The sequence below is a fragment of the Pan paniscus genome, chromosome 3 (assembly GCF_029289425.2).
Source record: "Pan paniscus chromosome 3, NHGRI_mPanPan1-v2.0_pri, whole genome shotgun sequence".
NCBI classification, from domain to species: Eukaryota; Metazoa; Chordata; class Mammalia; order Primates; family Hominidae; genus Pan; species Pan paniscus.
Window position 1 is genome coordinate 161,741,259 of NC_073252.2, and position 14,415 is coordinate 161,755,673.

Genomic DNA, 14,415 nt, shown 5'->3' on the forward strand with positions numbered 1-14,415 from the left:
AAGATTTAAAATTTTTTCTCTCTTCCAAATGAAGTATAATAAATGAAGGAATGAAGTTTGTACATTTTCCTTCTGTTATTTGTTATCCAAGTTCTCTTTTTTTAATGATTGCCCACTTCTGAATTAGGCATTTGATGTTGAATGGGGTATATATAGTTTACTCATGTTAGAAAGGCTTCAATTAGATGTTCAAGCTCTTGAGAAATTCTCTATGTAATTCTTTCATGTAATTCTCCACAGTAGAAAAAATGGAAAGAAAGTGGCTTTATCAACTTCACTCACTCATTCTTTTTTCACTGATTTACTCTTTCTATTCATAAATATTTACTTAGTATTATCTATATGCCAATTATTCTGCTGGGCCAAAGGGATTAAAATAAAACAACACATCAACATAGTGCCTTTGATTGAAGATGCTACCCTCCCGGTAGCTAGACAAAACAAAAATGTAAGATAAAGCAGAACAACAAGTGCAAAAGGACAGGCAATCAGACAATGGATAGGGAAGAAGAGCTAGGCGTGGTGGCAGAGGACTCTTTATGGCATTTAGGTGGACTTTACAATTATTATAACTCTAGGGTAGTTGGTATTATGACTTGCACTTTATGGATGAAGAATCTAGGACAAAGACAGAATGTAATTGACTTGAGGCAATCTTAACTGCATTATCACAATGACAGAAAGGTGAGTTGCTATATTCTTTTTTGATTGAAAAGTCTGGATAGAAATGGCATTTAAATCAAGTTTGCAGTAGCCTTTGAACAAAACGTTAAAATTCTGATTTAATTTATGTATCAATATTATAAAGACTAAATATAAAAAAGTAATTTGTAAAGTAACAATCAAGGAAAATTGGACATGCCGAGAGTGGTAAAAATCTACTTTAATGACTAACTTTTTAATTTCTTTTCACTGGGTTTTAAATTTTTAACCACAATGAAATTAAAATATATTATTTTCTTAATATAACTTTTGAAATCTCACTGTTCTATTGTTTTCTATAGTGTAGTAATTGTCCTCAAGATACCAATGGGACAAAGGGGAAAAAATAAGAGACCTATATGTGCTTCTATTTAAGAAGCTTTGTAACTTTTGAATAGAGAGAACAAATAACATATTGTTTATACCAAAACATATTTGAGATTTAAAATAGGCACAAATAATTCTGAAAAAGAATCATCCAAATATTTTAATAGAGCTTAAGTAGGATACTTTCTCTCATCAAACTTTCATTGTAACTTTATTTCTTCTATATCCAGCTACATTAATCTTGATATTTAAAATTATGGTAGAGAAGTTATGAAATTAGACAACTAGGTACATTTCTTAGGATCACTGCTTCCTTCCTGCACATATTCAAACAAATTACTTTACCCTCCTAAGTCTTTCAACAGTAAAATGGCAGCAACAATAATGGCCGCCTCATAGAATTATTATAGGCAAAGCACTTAAAGCAGTGCCTGTACAGAGAACAAAAAATCAATGAAGGTTAGATACTAATTTTTATCTACAGTTGTATGTACTCAAAATTATCATATATATTTATCCTTTTCTGCTGCAATAATTCTGATGCCATAGTGATCAGATTGACTTAACAATTTTTTCAGAAAAGCTCTTACAGTTCACTTTTGCCAATTAAGTATTTTCTTTCCCTTCATCAGAACACTGCTTAAAAATCATGCCAACTGTGGCACCTTCTCATGCTAACCAGGTATATTTATCAATATCTCAATGATAACACATTTAAGCATATGTAGGTAAATTGTATGACAGTATCACAGACGACGAAATCAGAGTTTGGGAGCTATAATAAGTGGTAGAAATAACCATCTACTCCTCAGGTTAAGCGATTTGTTCCAGGCCACATGACATTTTTTGCAGGGCAGGAATAGATCCCATATATTCTGATTTCTAGTGCGTGGTTGGTTGTTTTTAGCATGGTAATATAATATATTGTCTAACTACGACACTTTTGTGAAAGAAAGAGGGCACTATAAAAAACATATTGGAAATACATACATAATTTATATATATAACATATTATATTTATATTATATTTATATATTATATATTATATATAATATATAATATATTATATATATTTTTATATAATATATTATATATTATATATTTTATATAATATATTATATATTATATTTATAATATATAATATATTATATTTATAATATATTATATCTTATAGTTATAATATATAATATATTATATTTATAATATATTATATCTTATATTATATTATATCTATAATATATAATATATAAATATATAATATATATTTATATATTATATTATTATATATTATATATTATGTTTATATATAATATATATTATATATAAATATAATATATAATATATTATATATAGCTAATTTGTTCTCTCAGGCAAACTAGGATTATGGCATACCAGCCATGAATTAATAGATAAAATGGAAATTTTGTCAAGTATTTTAATATGGAGAATTTAACATGGGGTATTTTTAAGGTATACAGAAATGAAAAAGCAAACAGGGAACACTAAGTTAGACAGCAACTGTAAGAATCAACCCTCATTTCTTGGGGTGGGAAAACAAAAATAAAGACACTGATACTTTCAAACCTTAGAAGTTCAGAGGAGGGCACCAGAGACCTAGAATTAAAACCCTTTGGGGCATAGGTACCAACTGATCATTGCTGATACCTCAGAAATTGAACAGAGGACACCAGGAGAGTTGGGACTCAGACCTTTGGGGAAGACATGAGGTCCAGGTGATGATGTTACCTTAGGAGTTTGGAAAAAGGACTTGTGGTTTGGGCCTTTGAAAATGGTGTTTTTTTTTTTTTTTTCCTGGTGTGATGATTAATTTTATGCCTCACTTTGGCTGGGTCATAATGCCCAGATACTCAGTCAAACTTCATTCTAAACATTCTGGAAGTGTTTGTCTATCCAATGCCTGTTCCACCATCATATTTTGAAAACACAGAGTCTGTTTTTACAAGTTTATAGCTGGAGAGGAATTTTGCCTTAGATAAATCACAGGTTTTGGTTCACTAGGTACATTGTCAAAGAGCGCTGTGACTTATCCTTGTATGATTTAGATGATATTTTTGATAATCTTGATAATTTTGATGATTTTTTAAGATGAGACTTGTCTTTAAAGTTGATGCTGAATAAGTTAAGACTTTTGGGGCTATTTGGATGAAATGAATGTACTTTGCATGAAATAGGGATGTAAGATATTTTGGGGGGTGGCAGGTGCAGAATGCTGTGAATTAAATTGTGCCATGCCCTCAAATTCATATGTGGAAGCCTGAACCCCAAATGTGACACTGTCTAGAGATGGGGACTTTAGGAGGTAACAAAGGTTAAATGAGGTCAAAAAAGTGAGGCTCTAATCCCATAAGTTTGCTGGCTTTCTAAGAAGAAGAAAAGAGAAATCTCTTTGTCTCACTACTTGAGGACACAGCAAGAAGGCTGACACCTGCAAGCAAGGAAGACAACCCTCACCAGAAACTGCATTGGATGGAACCTCAATGTTGGACTTCTAGCCTCCAGAACTGTGAGAAAATAAATTTCTGTTGTTTAAGTCACCCTGTCTAGGGTATTTTTGTTATGGCAGCCTGAGCTGACTAAGTGTTTTTTGGGTAATATTAACATTTAAATTGGTGCTGTAATTGAATGCATGTATCTCCCCAAAATTCAAATGTTCAAAGTGTTAACCCCCAAAGTGATGACATTAGTATGTGGGGCTTTTTGGAAGGTATTTAGATCATGAGGGTAGAGCCCTAATGAATGGGATTAGTGCCTTCATAAAGGAGGCCTCAGGAGGCGTGTTTGCCCCTTCCACCACGAGAAGTTACACTGAGAATATGGTTGTCTTTGAGAAAATGGGGCCTCATCAAACACTGAATATACTAGTCCCTAAATCTTGGACTTCTCAGCTTCCAGAAAGAAATACATTTCCATTGTTTATAAGCTACCAGGCTATGGTATTTGTTAGAGCAACCCAAAAGACTAAGACAATGGTGAATATAACAGATTGCTTTCCTAATGTGGGGGTGGGGTTTATCCAATCAGTTGAAGGCTTAAATACACCAAAGACAGATGTTTCCTGAAAAAGAATTCTTCCAAGAAGACACACTTGCAAACTGAACTAAAACCTCTCCCTCAGTCTACAGCACACTGGCCTACCTCATCAATTTTGGATTTACCAAATCTCCATAATGGTATCAGAGAATTCCTTGAAATAAATCTTTCTGTATATAAAGGCACAGCATGGAGATATTTTGAGTTCAGTTCCAGGCCATAACAATAAAGCTAATATTGCAATAAAATGAGTCACATTTTGTTTTGTTTCCCAATGCATATAAAAGTTATGTTTATACTATCTTGTAGTCTATTAAGTGCAATAGGCATTATATCAACAAAACAATGTACATACCTTAATTAAAGAAAACCTTATTGCTAAAAACAAACAAACAAAAAAAACTAACAACTGCCTTATCTTTCAATGAGTCATGATCTTTTTGCTGGTAAGGGCTCTTGCCTTGATTTTGATGGCTGTTGACTGACCATGATGGTGTTTGCCAAAGATTGGGTGTCTGTGCCAATTACTTGAAATAAGACAATGAGATTTGCCACATTGACTGACTCTTTCTTTCACAAAATATTTCACTATAGCATGCTAAACTATTTGATAGCATTTTATCCACAGTAGAATATTTTTCAAAACTGGAGTAAATCCTTTCAAACCCTGCTGCTGCTTTATCAACTAAGTTTATGTAATATTCTAAATCCTTTGTTGTCATTTCAACAATGTTCACAGCATGTTCACCAGGAGCAAATTCCATCTCAACAAACTACTTTCACCCAGACTCCTGCCATAGAGAAAATGGAGCTGATCCAGAAGGCTAAGCTAGCTGAGTGCTATGATGACATGGGTACCTGCATGAAGGCCATGACCAAGCAGGGCACCGAGCTGTCCTATGAGGAGTGCAACCTGCTTTCCGTGGCCTACATGAGTGTGGTTGGGGGCTGCAGGTCCACCTGCAGGGTGCAGAAGACTGACACCTCCGACAAGAAGTTGCAGCTGATTAAGGACTACCAGGAGAAAGTGGAGTCTGAGCTGAGATCGATCTGCACCACGGTCCTGGAATTGTTGGATAAATATTTAACAGCCAATGCAACTAATCCAGAGAGTGGGGTCTTCTATCTGAAAATGAAGGGTGATTACTTCCAGTACTTTGCTGAAGTTGCATGTGGTAATGATCAAAAACAAACGATAGATCATTCCCAAGGAGCTTACCAAAAGGCATTTGATATAAGCAAGAAAGAGATACAATCCACACATCCAATCTGCCTGGGGCTTGCTGTTAACTTTTCTGTATTTTACTATGAGATTCTTAATAACCCAGAGCTTGTCTGCACGCTGGCTAAAACGGCTTTTGATGAGGCCATTGCAGAACTTGATACACTGAATGAAGATTCATCCAAAAGACAGCACCCTCATTATGGAGTTTCTTAGAGACAACCTAACACTATGGACCTCAGACAGTGCAGGAGCAGAATGTGATGCAGCAGAAGGGGCTGAAACTAAATCCAGACAGGGTGTCATCCTTCTTCCCTTCAAGAAACCTTTTTACACATCTCCATTCCTTATTCCACTTGGATATCCTATAGCAAAGAAACCCATTTATGTATACGGAATCATCTGTTTACAGTCTTTTCACACTGCAGCATTGGGAAAACTTCATTCCTTGATTTGTCTTGGCCTTCCTAGTGTGTAGTTACTGCTGTAGAAAAGTATTAATACCTTCATTTCATATAAACATAAGCAACTTCCAAACACTTAGGTAGAGGACTAAAAATGTATCTGGTATTTAAGTAATCTGAACCAGTTCTGCAAGTGACTGTGTTTTGTATTACTGTGAAGATATGAAAATGTAGTTAATTACAATTTAAAGAGTGTTCCACATAACTTCTCCATTTCTACATTCCCTCCCATACTCTTCAGGGTTTCCTTTCAATAAGCAACTTTTCCATGCTCCTAATGTATTCCTTTTTAGTAGGAATCCAGAAGTATTAAATTGAATGGAAAAGCCCTTGCCATTTCTGGCTGGAGGTCACAAATTGAAATGCCTCCTGTATCACATATTATGGAGGTCATATATATCTGTGGCAACAGGGACTTTCCTTATTCACTCTTTATTTGCTGCTGTTTAAGTTGACAACCTCCCTTCCCAATAAAAATTCACTTACACCTCCTGCCTTTGTAGTTCTGGTATTCACTTTACTGTGTAATGCAAGTAGCATGTTGCTGCCAGAATACAAGCATTGCTTTTGGGAAATTAAAGTATATGTCATTTCTTAATACACTGCAAAGGGGAAATAAATAAAAGTACACAAGTCCAAGTCTAAAGCTTTAGTACTTTTCCATGCAGATATGTGCACATGTGTGGGGTGTACAGTTTGTCTAGTATTGTTATTTAGAGATTTGGACCACTACCGTGCACTGCTAATCATTGACTATAGTCCCAAAAAAGCCTTGTGAAAATGATATGCCCTATGTAACAGCAGAGTAACATAAAATACAATTATATTTTATAAACAACAACAACAAAAAACCACTACATTATTTGCTTATCCATAAGAAGCAACTCCTGGCTGAGGCAGGAGGATTGCTTGAGGCCAGTAGTTTTAGACAAACCTGGGCAACATAGCAATGCCTCATCTCTGCAATTTTTTTTTAATTAGCCAGGTGTGGTGGTATGCATCTGTAGTCCCAGCTACTCAGGAGGCTGAGGTGGGAGGACTGCTTGAACCCAAAATTTGAATGCCACAGTGAGCCATGATCATGCCATGGCACTCCAGCCTGGGTGACAGAGTAAGATTCCATCTCTAAAAACTCTTTTTAAGTAAAAAAAAAAAAAAAAAAAAAGAAGCAACCCCACATCTGTTCAAGTGTGATCATGAAATTGTAACAATTCAGTCATATCTTCAGGCTGTACTTCTACTTCTAGTTCTCTTGCCAATTCCACCACGTGTGTAGTTACTTCCTCTCCTGAAGTCTTGAACCATGCAAAGTCATCTATTAGGACTGAAGTTGACTAACTTCAGTCAAGTTAGTCAACTGAACTTGACCGAACTGAAGTTGACTAACTGAAGTTAACTAAATTCCTGTTAATGTTGATATGTTGATCTCCTCCCCTGAATCACAAATATTCTTAATGACATCTGCAATGATGAATCCTTTCCAGAGGTTTTCAATTTATTTTGCCCAGATTCAATCAAAGGAATCACTATCTATGGCAGCTACAGTACAGCCTTAAAAACTGTGTTTCTTAAATAATACCTGAAAGTTGAAATTACCTCAACACAACAGAATCGGTGTTGTGTTAACAGACATACAAACAACATTCATCTCCTTGTATATCTCCATCAGAGCTCCGGAGTCATCTAGGATTTGTTGCTTAATCTAAAGTGTACAAGCAGAGTAGATTTAACATAATTCTTAAGGGTCATACAATTTTCTAAATGGTAAATGAGCATTGGCTTCAATTTAAAGTTACCAGCTGCATTATCCTCTAACAGAAGAGTCAGCCTGTCTTTTGAAGCTTTGAAGTCGGGCATTGACTTATCTTCCCTAGCTATGAAAGACCTAGGTGTTAACATCTTCCAATAAAAGGATGTTTTCACCTACATTGAAAATCTGTTTTTAAAGGTAGACACCTTAATTAATTATCTTAGCTAGATTTTCTGGATAACTTGCTGAAGCTTCTCCATTAGCATTTGCTGCCTCACCTTGCTCTTTATGTTATGGAAATGGCTTCTTTCCTTAAACCTCATAAACCAGCCTCTGCTAGATTCCATCCTTTCTTCTGCAGCTTCCTCAGTCTCTCAGCCTTCACAGAATTGAAAAGAATTGGGACCTTGCTCTGATTAGTCTTTGACTTAAGAGAATGTTGTAGATAATTGATCTTCTAACCAGACCACTAAAACTTTCTCCATATCAACAATAAGGCTGTTTTGCTTTCTTATCATTCATGGATTCACTGGAGTAGAACTTTAATTTCCTTTAAGAACTTTACATTTGCATTCACAACTTGGCTAACTGGTACAAGAGGCTTAGCTTTCAGCCTATCTCAACTTGCAACATGCCTTCCTCACTAAGCTTAATTATTTCTAGTCTTTGATTTAAATCGAGAAATGTGTGACTTTTTCTTTCTCTTGAACACTTAGTGGCTATCGTATGGTAATTAGTTGGCCTAATTTTAGTTTTGTGGTGTATCAGAGAATAGGAAGGTCCGAGGACAGGGAGAGAGACAGGGGAAGGGCCTGACGATGGAGCAGTCAGAACGCACACAACAGTCTTATGTAGGCATGATTCAGGGTGTCCCAAAACAACTCCAACAGTAACATCAAAGATCACTGATCACAGATCACCATACCAAATATAATAACGATGAAAAAGTTTGAAATATTGTGAGGATTACCAAAATGTAACAGAGACTTGAAGTGAGCACATGCTATTGAAAAAACAGTGCAGATAGACTTGCTCAACACAGGGTTGTTGCCACAAACCTTCAGTGTGTAAAAACAACAAAATTGCATTGTGAAACACAATAAAAGTGAACCTCAACAAAATGAGGTGTGCCTGTATATATACTGTTGCTTCTATTTCTCTTGAGAACCCAAATATATTTGACTAATTCTTGTACCTGAGAAATTCAGAGAGGAGCACACTAGGAGCTGAGGCTCAGATCTCTGAGGATGGTGTGATGCTTGGCTAATGATGGTACTTCAAGCTTGTGGAGATTGGACATTGTGACCTGGGACTGAGGCCTCTGGGAGCAGGCACTACCCATCTGCTTTTGGTATCTCTGTGTGTGCACATCAAGGCTGGTTCTGGAAATGACTATACCAGCTTGAGATGTAAACCAACTGCAGTTTGATTGTGTGAAACACCATCTGCTAGAATGATGTTGATATAAACAAAAGTTTTCTCCCTGCCTTTTCATTTTCCTCAGTGTCCCCAGTTAGGTAAAACTAACAGCTGAAAAGAGAAGGTAGTTCTCAGATCCTCAGGCTCAGCCTCTCCAAGAACAGTATATAAGAGTGGCTTTGGGACACAGTTCATCCTTGGTGGTCATGTATACGTACTTGAACTTCCATTCAAAACAATACCAGTTTTATGCTGCCATATAACAAGTTAAATGTATAGCTGTATAAATGAAATCACTCTCACCTTCTCCCTAACAAGGGTGGTATAAAAGCTAAACTCTCACGTATTCATCTCTAATTGACCATAATTTATACTTGTCTAGTGATGTTCAGTAGTCCTCTATTTCAGTTACAGTCCCACTGGAATACTCTGCAACCTCAAGACTAAACCCTAATGTAAGCCACCACCACCAAGCCTTACATAAAATAATAAATGAAATGAGGGAAGAGAAAAAGAAATTAGCCAATACATACATATACATACAAACATATATATACACATATATACTCACATACCCAAATATATGATAAAAATATGCAGAGTAGAGTTTTTATTTTATAGTTAATAACAAAAGCTACAGTAGAATTTTTAACTTCTTTATTTTATTATCAATGTCATATGCCTTTTGTCCTTGGAAAAAAGGAATGAACTCAAATCTTTACTCCTAGGATATCTGAATCCTCAAATCCTCAGTGGTTTTACATATATAAATGTATAACATATATAAATATATACATATATATAACACATGTGTGCATGCACACATACACACACACACACACATATAATTTTCCATTAACCTTTGCAGTTGGACTTGGAGGCATCCTAGATAATCTTTTTGGTTTGCTGACATATTTGGAGTAGTGACCTAATTTTTCCTTGTAATCAGGATCAATCAAGCCAACCAGTGCAATAACTTGCCTGTTGGTTCAATGGCAAGAGAAGCACAAATTGGCCAAGTGGCTGTTTCAACTTATAATTCACTAAAAGCATTATTGTGTCTTCTGCTGAAAGCACTTTTTCCTTAGGAGGTAAAAAATTGAAACTAGCAGAGTTTAAATTATAGGAAATAAAGCAAAAAATTTTTAAATGGATTATTAAGAAAAATAGTGAAAGATGTGATTCCATCCTCCACCCCTTGATTCCCAGACCTATATATCTTGGCTCTAGGGCACATAACAGAACATATTGGTCAATGGCTCAAAACATATTTTCCATTATATAAGATAAAATCTTTTTTTAAAACAGGAGATGATCTCTAAATTGCACTGGAATTAAGTTTTCAACAGACCATTCCACCATCCTCTCAGGCCACCTGCTTTACAGTGATAAAGTGCATGAATAAAACCAGATAATTCTCTGAGTATGAACCCATTTGGCACACTTCTTTTAGTGTGACATAAGGATCTTGGTCTTAGGAAATGTTATGTGAAATAAAATGAAGGTAAATAAGGCCACAGATATTTGTGCTAATACAAAGCTTTGGGGCACAAAAAGCAAATGTATATCCACAATACAATCTCGATCCAATGATGGCAAATTACTATCTCCTCCCTGATGTAAGGCATTCAATCACTCAGCAATGAGGTGACTGGCTGGCCCCCATTAGGAAGGTGCCATTTGAGGGTTTTGTACTGATCTCTGCTCTTAAAAGAGTTAGGCATTCAGTAGTGGTGGCAGCCAGATATTCATTGGTAAGGAAAAGTGCACACTGTGGAGCTAACTACGTAGCCTCTAGCTCTGCCACAATGGCCACATTGTACCCTGGCACACTGAACAACTACCCGGGTTGCTGGGTGAAAAGAAAGATCCACTTATTCCTTTAACCTGAAGGATGCACCTGTACTAGTCGGGTTTCATGCTGTTATGAAGAAATACCCCAGGCTGTGTAATTATAAAGGAAGGAGATTTAATTAAATCACAGTTTCACAGAGCTGGGGAGGCCTCAGGAAACTTACAATCATGGTGGAATGGGAAGCAAAAACATCCTTCTTTACATTGTGGCAGCAAGGAGAAGCGCAGAGTGAAGCAGGAAACAGGGAACTCCTTATAAATAAAACCATCAGATCTGGTGAGAACTCACTCAGTATCATGAGAACAGAATAGGGGAAACCTACACCATGATTCAATTATCTCCACCTGGTCCTGCCTTTGACATGTGGGGATTATTACAATTCAAGATGAGATTTTGGGTGGGACACAGCCAAACCACATCAGCACTTAAGGTAAGAAAAAAATGCAGATGACCTGGTGCAATCTCCTTTGTTAATAACCCTCTGGTAAATTACACTGATTATATTTGCTAGTAGGTAGAGACTTTATATTTGAAATGCCCTGAGCAGTATATTTCTGACTAAAGATGACTTACAATAAATAGAACTCTCAGTCTTTGAGGCACAGCTCCAGGCACGGTTGGGAAACTCTCTGGGATATAAAACAGAGGTGTTTTGTAATTTAAACGTGCTCACTATGTGAGCTGATCCCACAACCTCATGTAGAGACCTCATCTGTTATTCTTCAGCCTTTTGACTTCCTGTATCCTTGATAATTATTTAATAAAGCTTGATACTGGGTAAGATCTCTGATGCAGATGACTTATTTGACAATCCAATTGTGCATGTTAGCTCGCTAGGGAAATGTCTGACTGGTATCCACAGAACGTATTTTCTTGTTATCTTGTTATTCAAAGTGTCCTCTGTAGTGGGTGGTCTGTGATAATCACTCTTCACACTCTATGCTCATTTTGGGAGGCTCATCCACATAGCTCTTCTCCATTGCTCCTTGCCATCAGTTTACCAACTCTGATATTTTTCTACATACCTGACCATCAAACCAAATGTTAGCAACTAATGACAAATATGTTTATCTCTTTATTTTTGGGTGTATCTTAAGTCAGACAAAAAAGCCAACAATATCTACTATTCCAAGTTCTGCCCAACTGAAAGATTGCCTTTTGACACTGCTTTTCAGGGACATTTGTGGTTGGGGTTTTAATTACACAGCATTTTTCAGCTGATGTCAGCATAACATGCAGAACTATTAATCCTAAGGAACTGCTTATGATACCACATGTTTGAACTGACTAGAGAATTCAATGTAGAATAGAAAGGTGTTATAGGACTGTTATGGACTGAATGTTTGTTTCTCTCCAGAATTGATATGTTGAAATCCTAAATCCTCTAAATGTGATGGTATTAGGAGGTAGGACTTTTGGAGATAATAAGGTCACGAGGGTGACACCCTCATGAATGGAGTTAGTGCCCTTCTAAGAAGAAACAGGAAATAATTTTCTTCCTCTCTCCACTCTCCACCATGTGATGATACAATGATAAGATGGCCATCTGCAAATGAGGAAGAGTGCCCTTACTAGACACCAAATCAGCTAGTGTCTCGATTTGAAATTTCCAGACCAAAAAACAAAGAAATAAATTTCTGTTGTTTAGCCACTAACTTTATGATGTTCTATTATATAATGGAAGTTTGCAAATGACTAAGAAAAGCAGTTCAAGCCACCTGTTCATGCAAATTATTTGTGTCTCCCATCGTATTTATTTAAATATTCTATTTGTACTGCACTGGTGTTGATATATACATGTATATATTTATCTATTTCTGTAAATATCTATAAATATACCAGAAAGAGGCAGAAGATATACCTGCTTATACATAAATATGTATGCATATGGTAGTTAAATACATGAATACTGTAATAAATTGTGTGTGTGTTTCATATGTGTTTCCTCTATGTCCACCATTGGATCTTTGCACAGTATGGGAAATGCATCAGGTGTAACATCAAAAGCTCAAAAAGTACTCTGTTCGTAGACGACACAAATCACATAGCTGTTTACTGGGATTCTCTTTAATTTTATAAAATATTTGTGTGTCTTAGTAAAATCATAAACTAAATATTGAACTTATGAATCAGCATTGGAAAAATAAATCAAGAATTAAAAAGGACACAGTATATATCCATTTGGTTGATTATCTCTTAAAAGGTTTTCCCTCATTTGGAAAACAGGAGTGATAAGAGTTCCTACTTCACAATGTTGCTAAATGTTGCTAAAGGAATAACATGAGATAAATATATAAAGTTTGGATCAGAGTAAACTCTCAATAAATACTTGTTTTCATAATTTTTGTTATTTTTTATGTCAAGCATTATAGTAGTAAATTTGGGGAGACATAGAGGTATAAGGTACAATATTTTCTTCCTCGGAGTTTCCAACCTAGCTAAAGACAAAATAATACAAGGATTAAATAGCACCCTGCTTAAATTTAGAAGTCTTACGCTTGAATCCTACTCTGCTAAACAGGCTATGTATACTTGAGAGGGTAACTTGTTTTTTTCTGAAAGTCTATGACTTTATCTAAAATAGAAATAATAATGGATATTTCAAAGATTTAAGAAGTGATTTGTATGATACAAACACTGTAAACTTTAAGAGTGAAAAGAACAGCAAACTCCGTCTTAGCTGTGGTTGTCAAGAAAAGCTTCAGGAAGGTGTTAGGATTGAGCTAGGCACTGAACGGAGTCAAATAAGTTAAAGAGAAGGAAAGAACATTCCAAGAAACCATGAAATGGAAAGAACATGAGTAAATGTTGAGGCAGGGATAAACATGACAGATGTGGCACCAGTTGGAAAACGTAGGTATCAGATTAGAATTAGTTATGTAGGTTAAATAGAAGTAAAGGATAAATGCTTGGATTCTGGATGACTCTTCCTGCTTTCATATCCTTGCCTTGCTGTTTACTTTGTGTGACCTTTTTGGGTCCTTCTCAGTCCACACATAACAAACAACAAAATACACTATGCCAAGTTCTGCCTAATAGATGGACTTCCCTTTACTCGTGGTCCTTCAGAGACATTCCTCCATTTTCTGGTTTGCCCCTAAAGAACAGTTTGTGCTTAAGTACCCAAGTTTTCTCATTCATCAAAAGGAGATAAGAGTGTTTATATCACAGAGCTGTTGCAGTGATTAAAGCATTCAATATATGGAAAGTACTTAAAACGGCATATAGTAAGTGCTATAAAAATGTTTTAAAATTACTATTTAAATTTATGTGTCAACTTTAAAGAGTGTCAACTTACACTCAGAAATAATAAAGTTAAATAAAATAATCCTACTTCTTTCCATATTTTGTCAAGCCAAAAAAACTTTCTTCTCTGTGTTTACTTTTTAGTCCAAGTCAAATATTTGATACATGAAATTGAGTGTGAAGAGGTGGTTAAAGGTAAAACACTTTCTCAATAAAAACTGTTGCATTTGGTTTCATGAACAATAAAACAGCATGTTAAAATATTTATTTTCTATTGCTTCATATTCCATCTTCCATAAGTTACAGCCTGATTTTGTAAAATATCTGTGAAGCACTAAGGTTTCACATCATCATTTCCTTGGAAAAGTGACCAATTCCA

General features: G+C 35.6%; 2 protein-coding genes across 8 annotated transcripts in view; one reads left to right on the plus strand and one right to left on the minus strand.

The window, feature by feature from the left end:
* The window catches only part of MARCHF1 (membrane associated ring-CH-type finger 1), an 852,478-nt gene that overhangs the window by 400,820 nt on the left and 437,243 nt on the right, over positions 1–14,415 (minus strand). The gene's annotated exons all lie outside the window — the stretch shown is intronic.
* Positions 4,264–5,518, plus strand: LOC103786771 (14-3-3 protein theta-like). Its single transcript, XM_034959363.3, has one exon. The coding sequence runs from the start codon at positions 4,886–4,888 to the stop codon at positions 5,516–5,518; it is 633 nt and encodes a 210-aa protein (XP_034815254.1). The 5' UTR covers positions 4,264–4,885.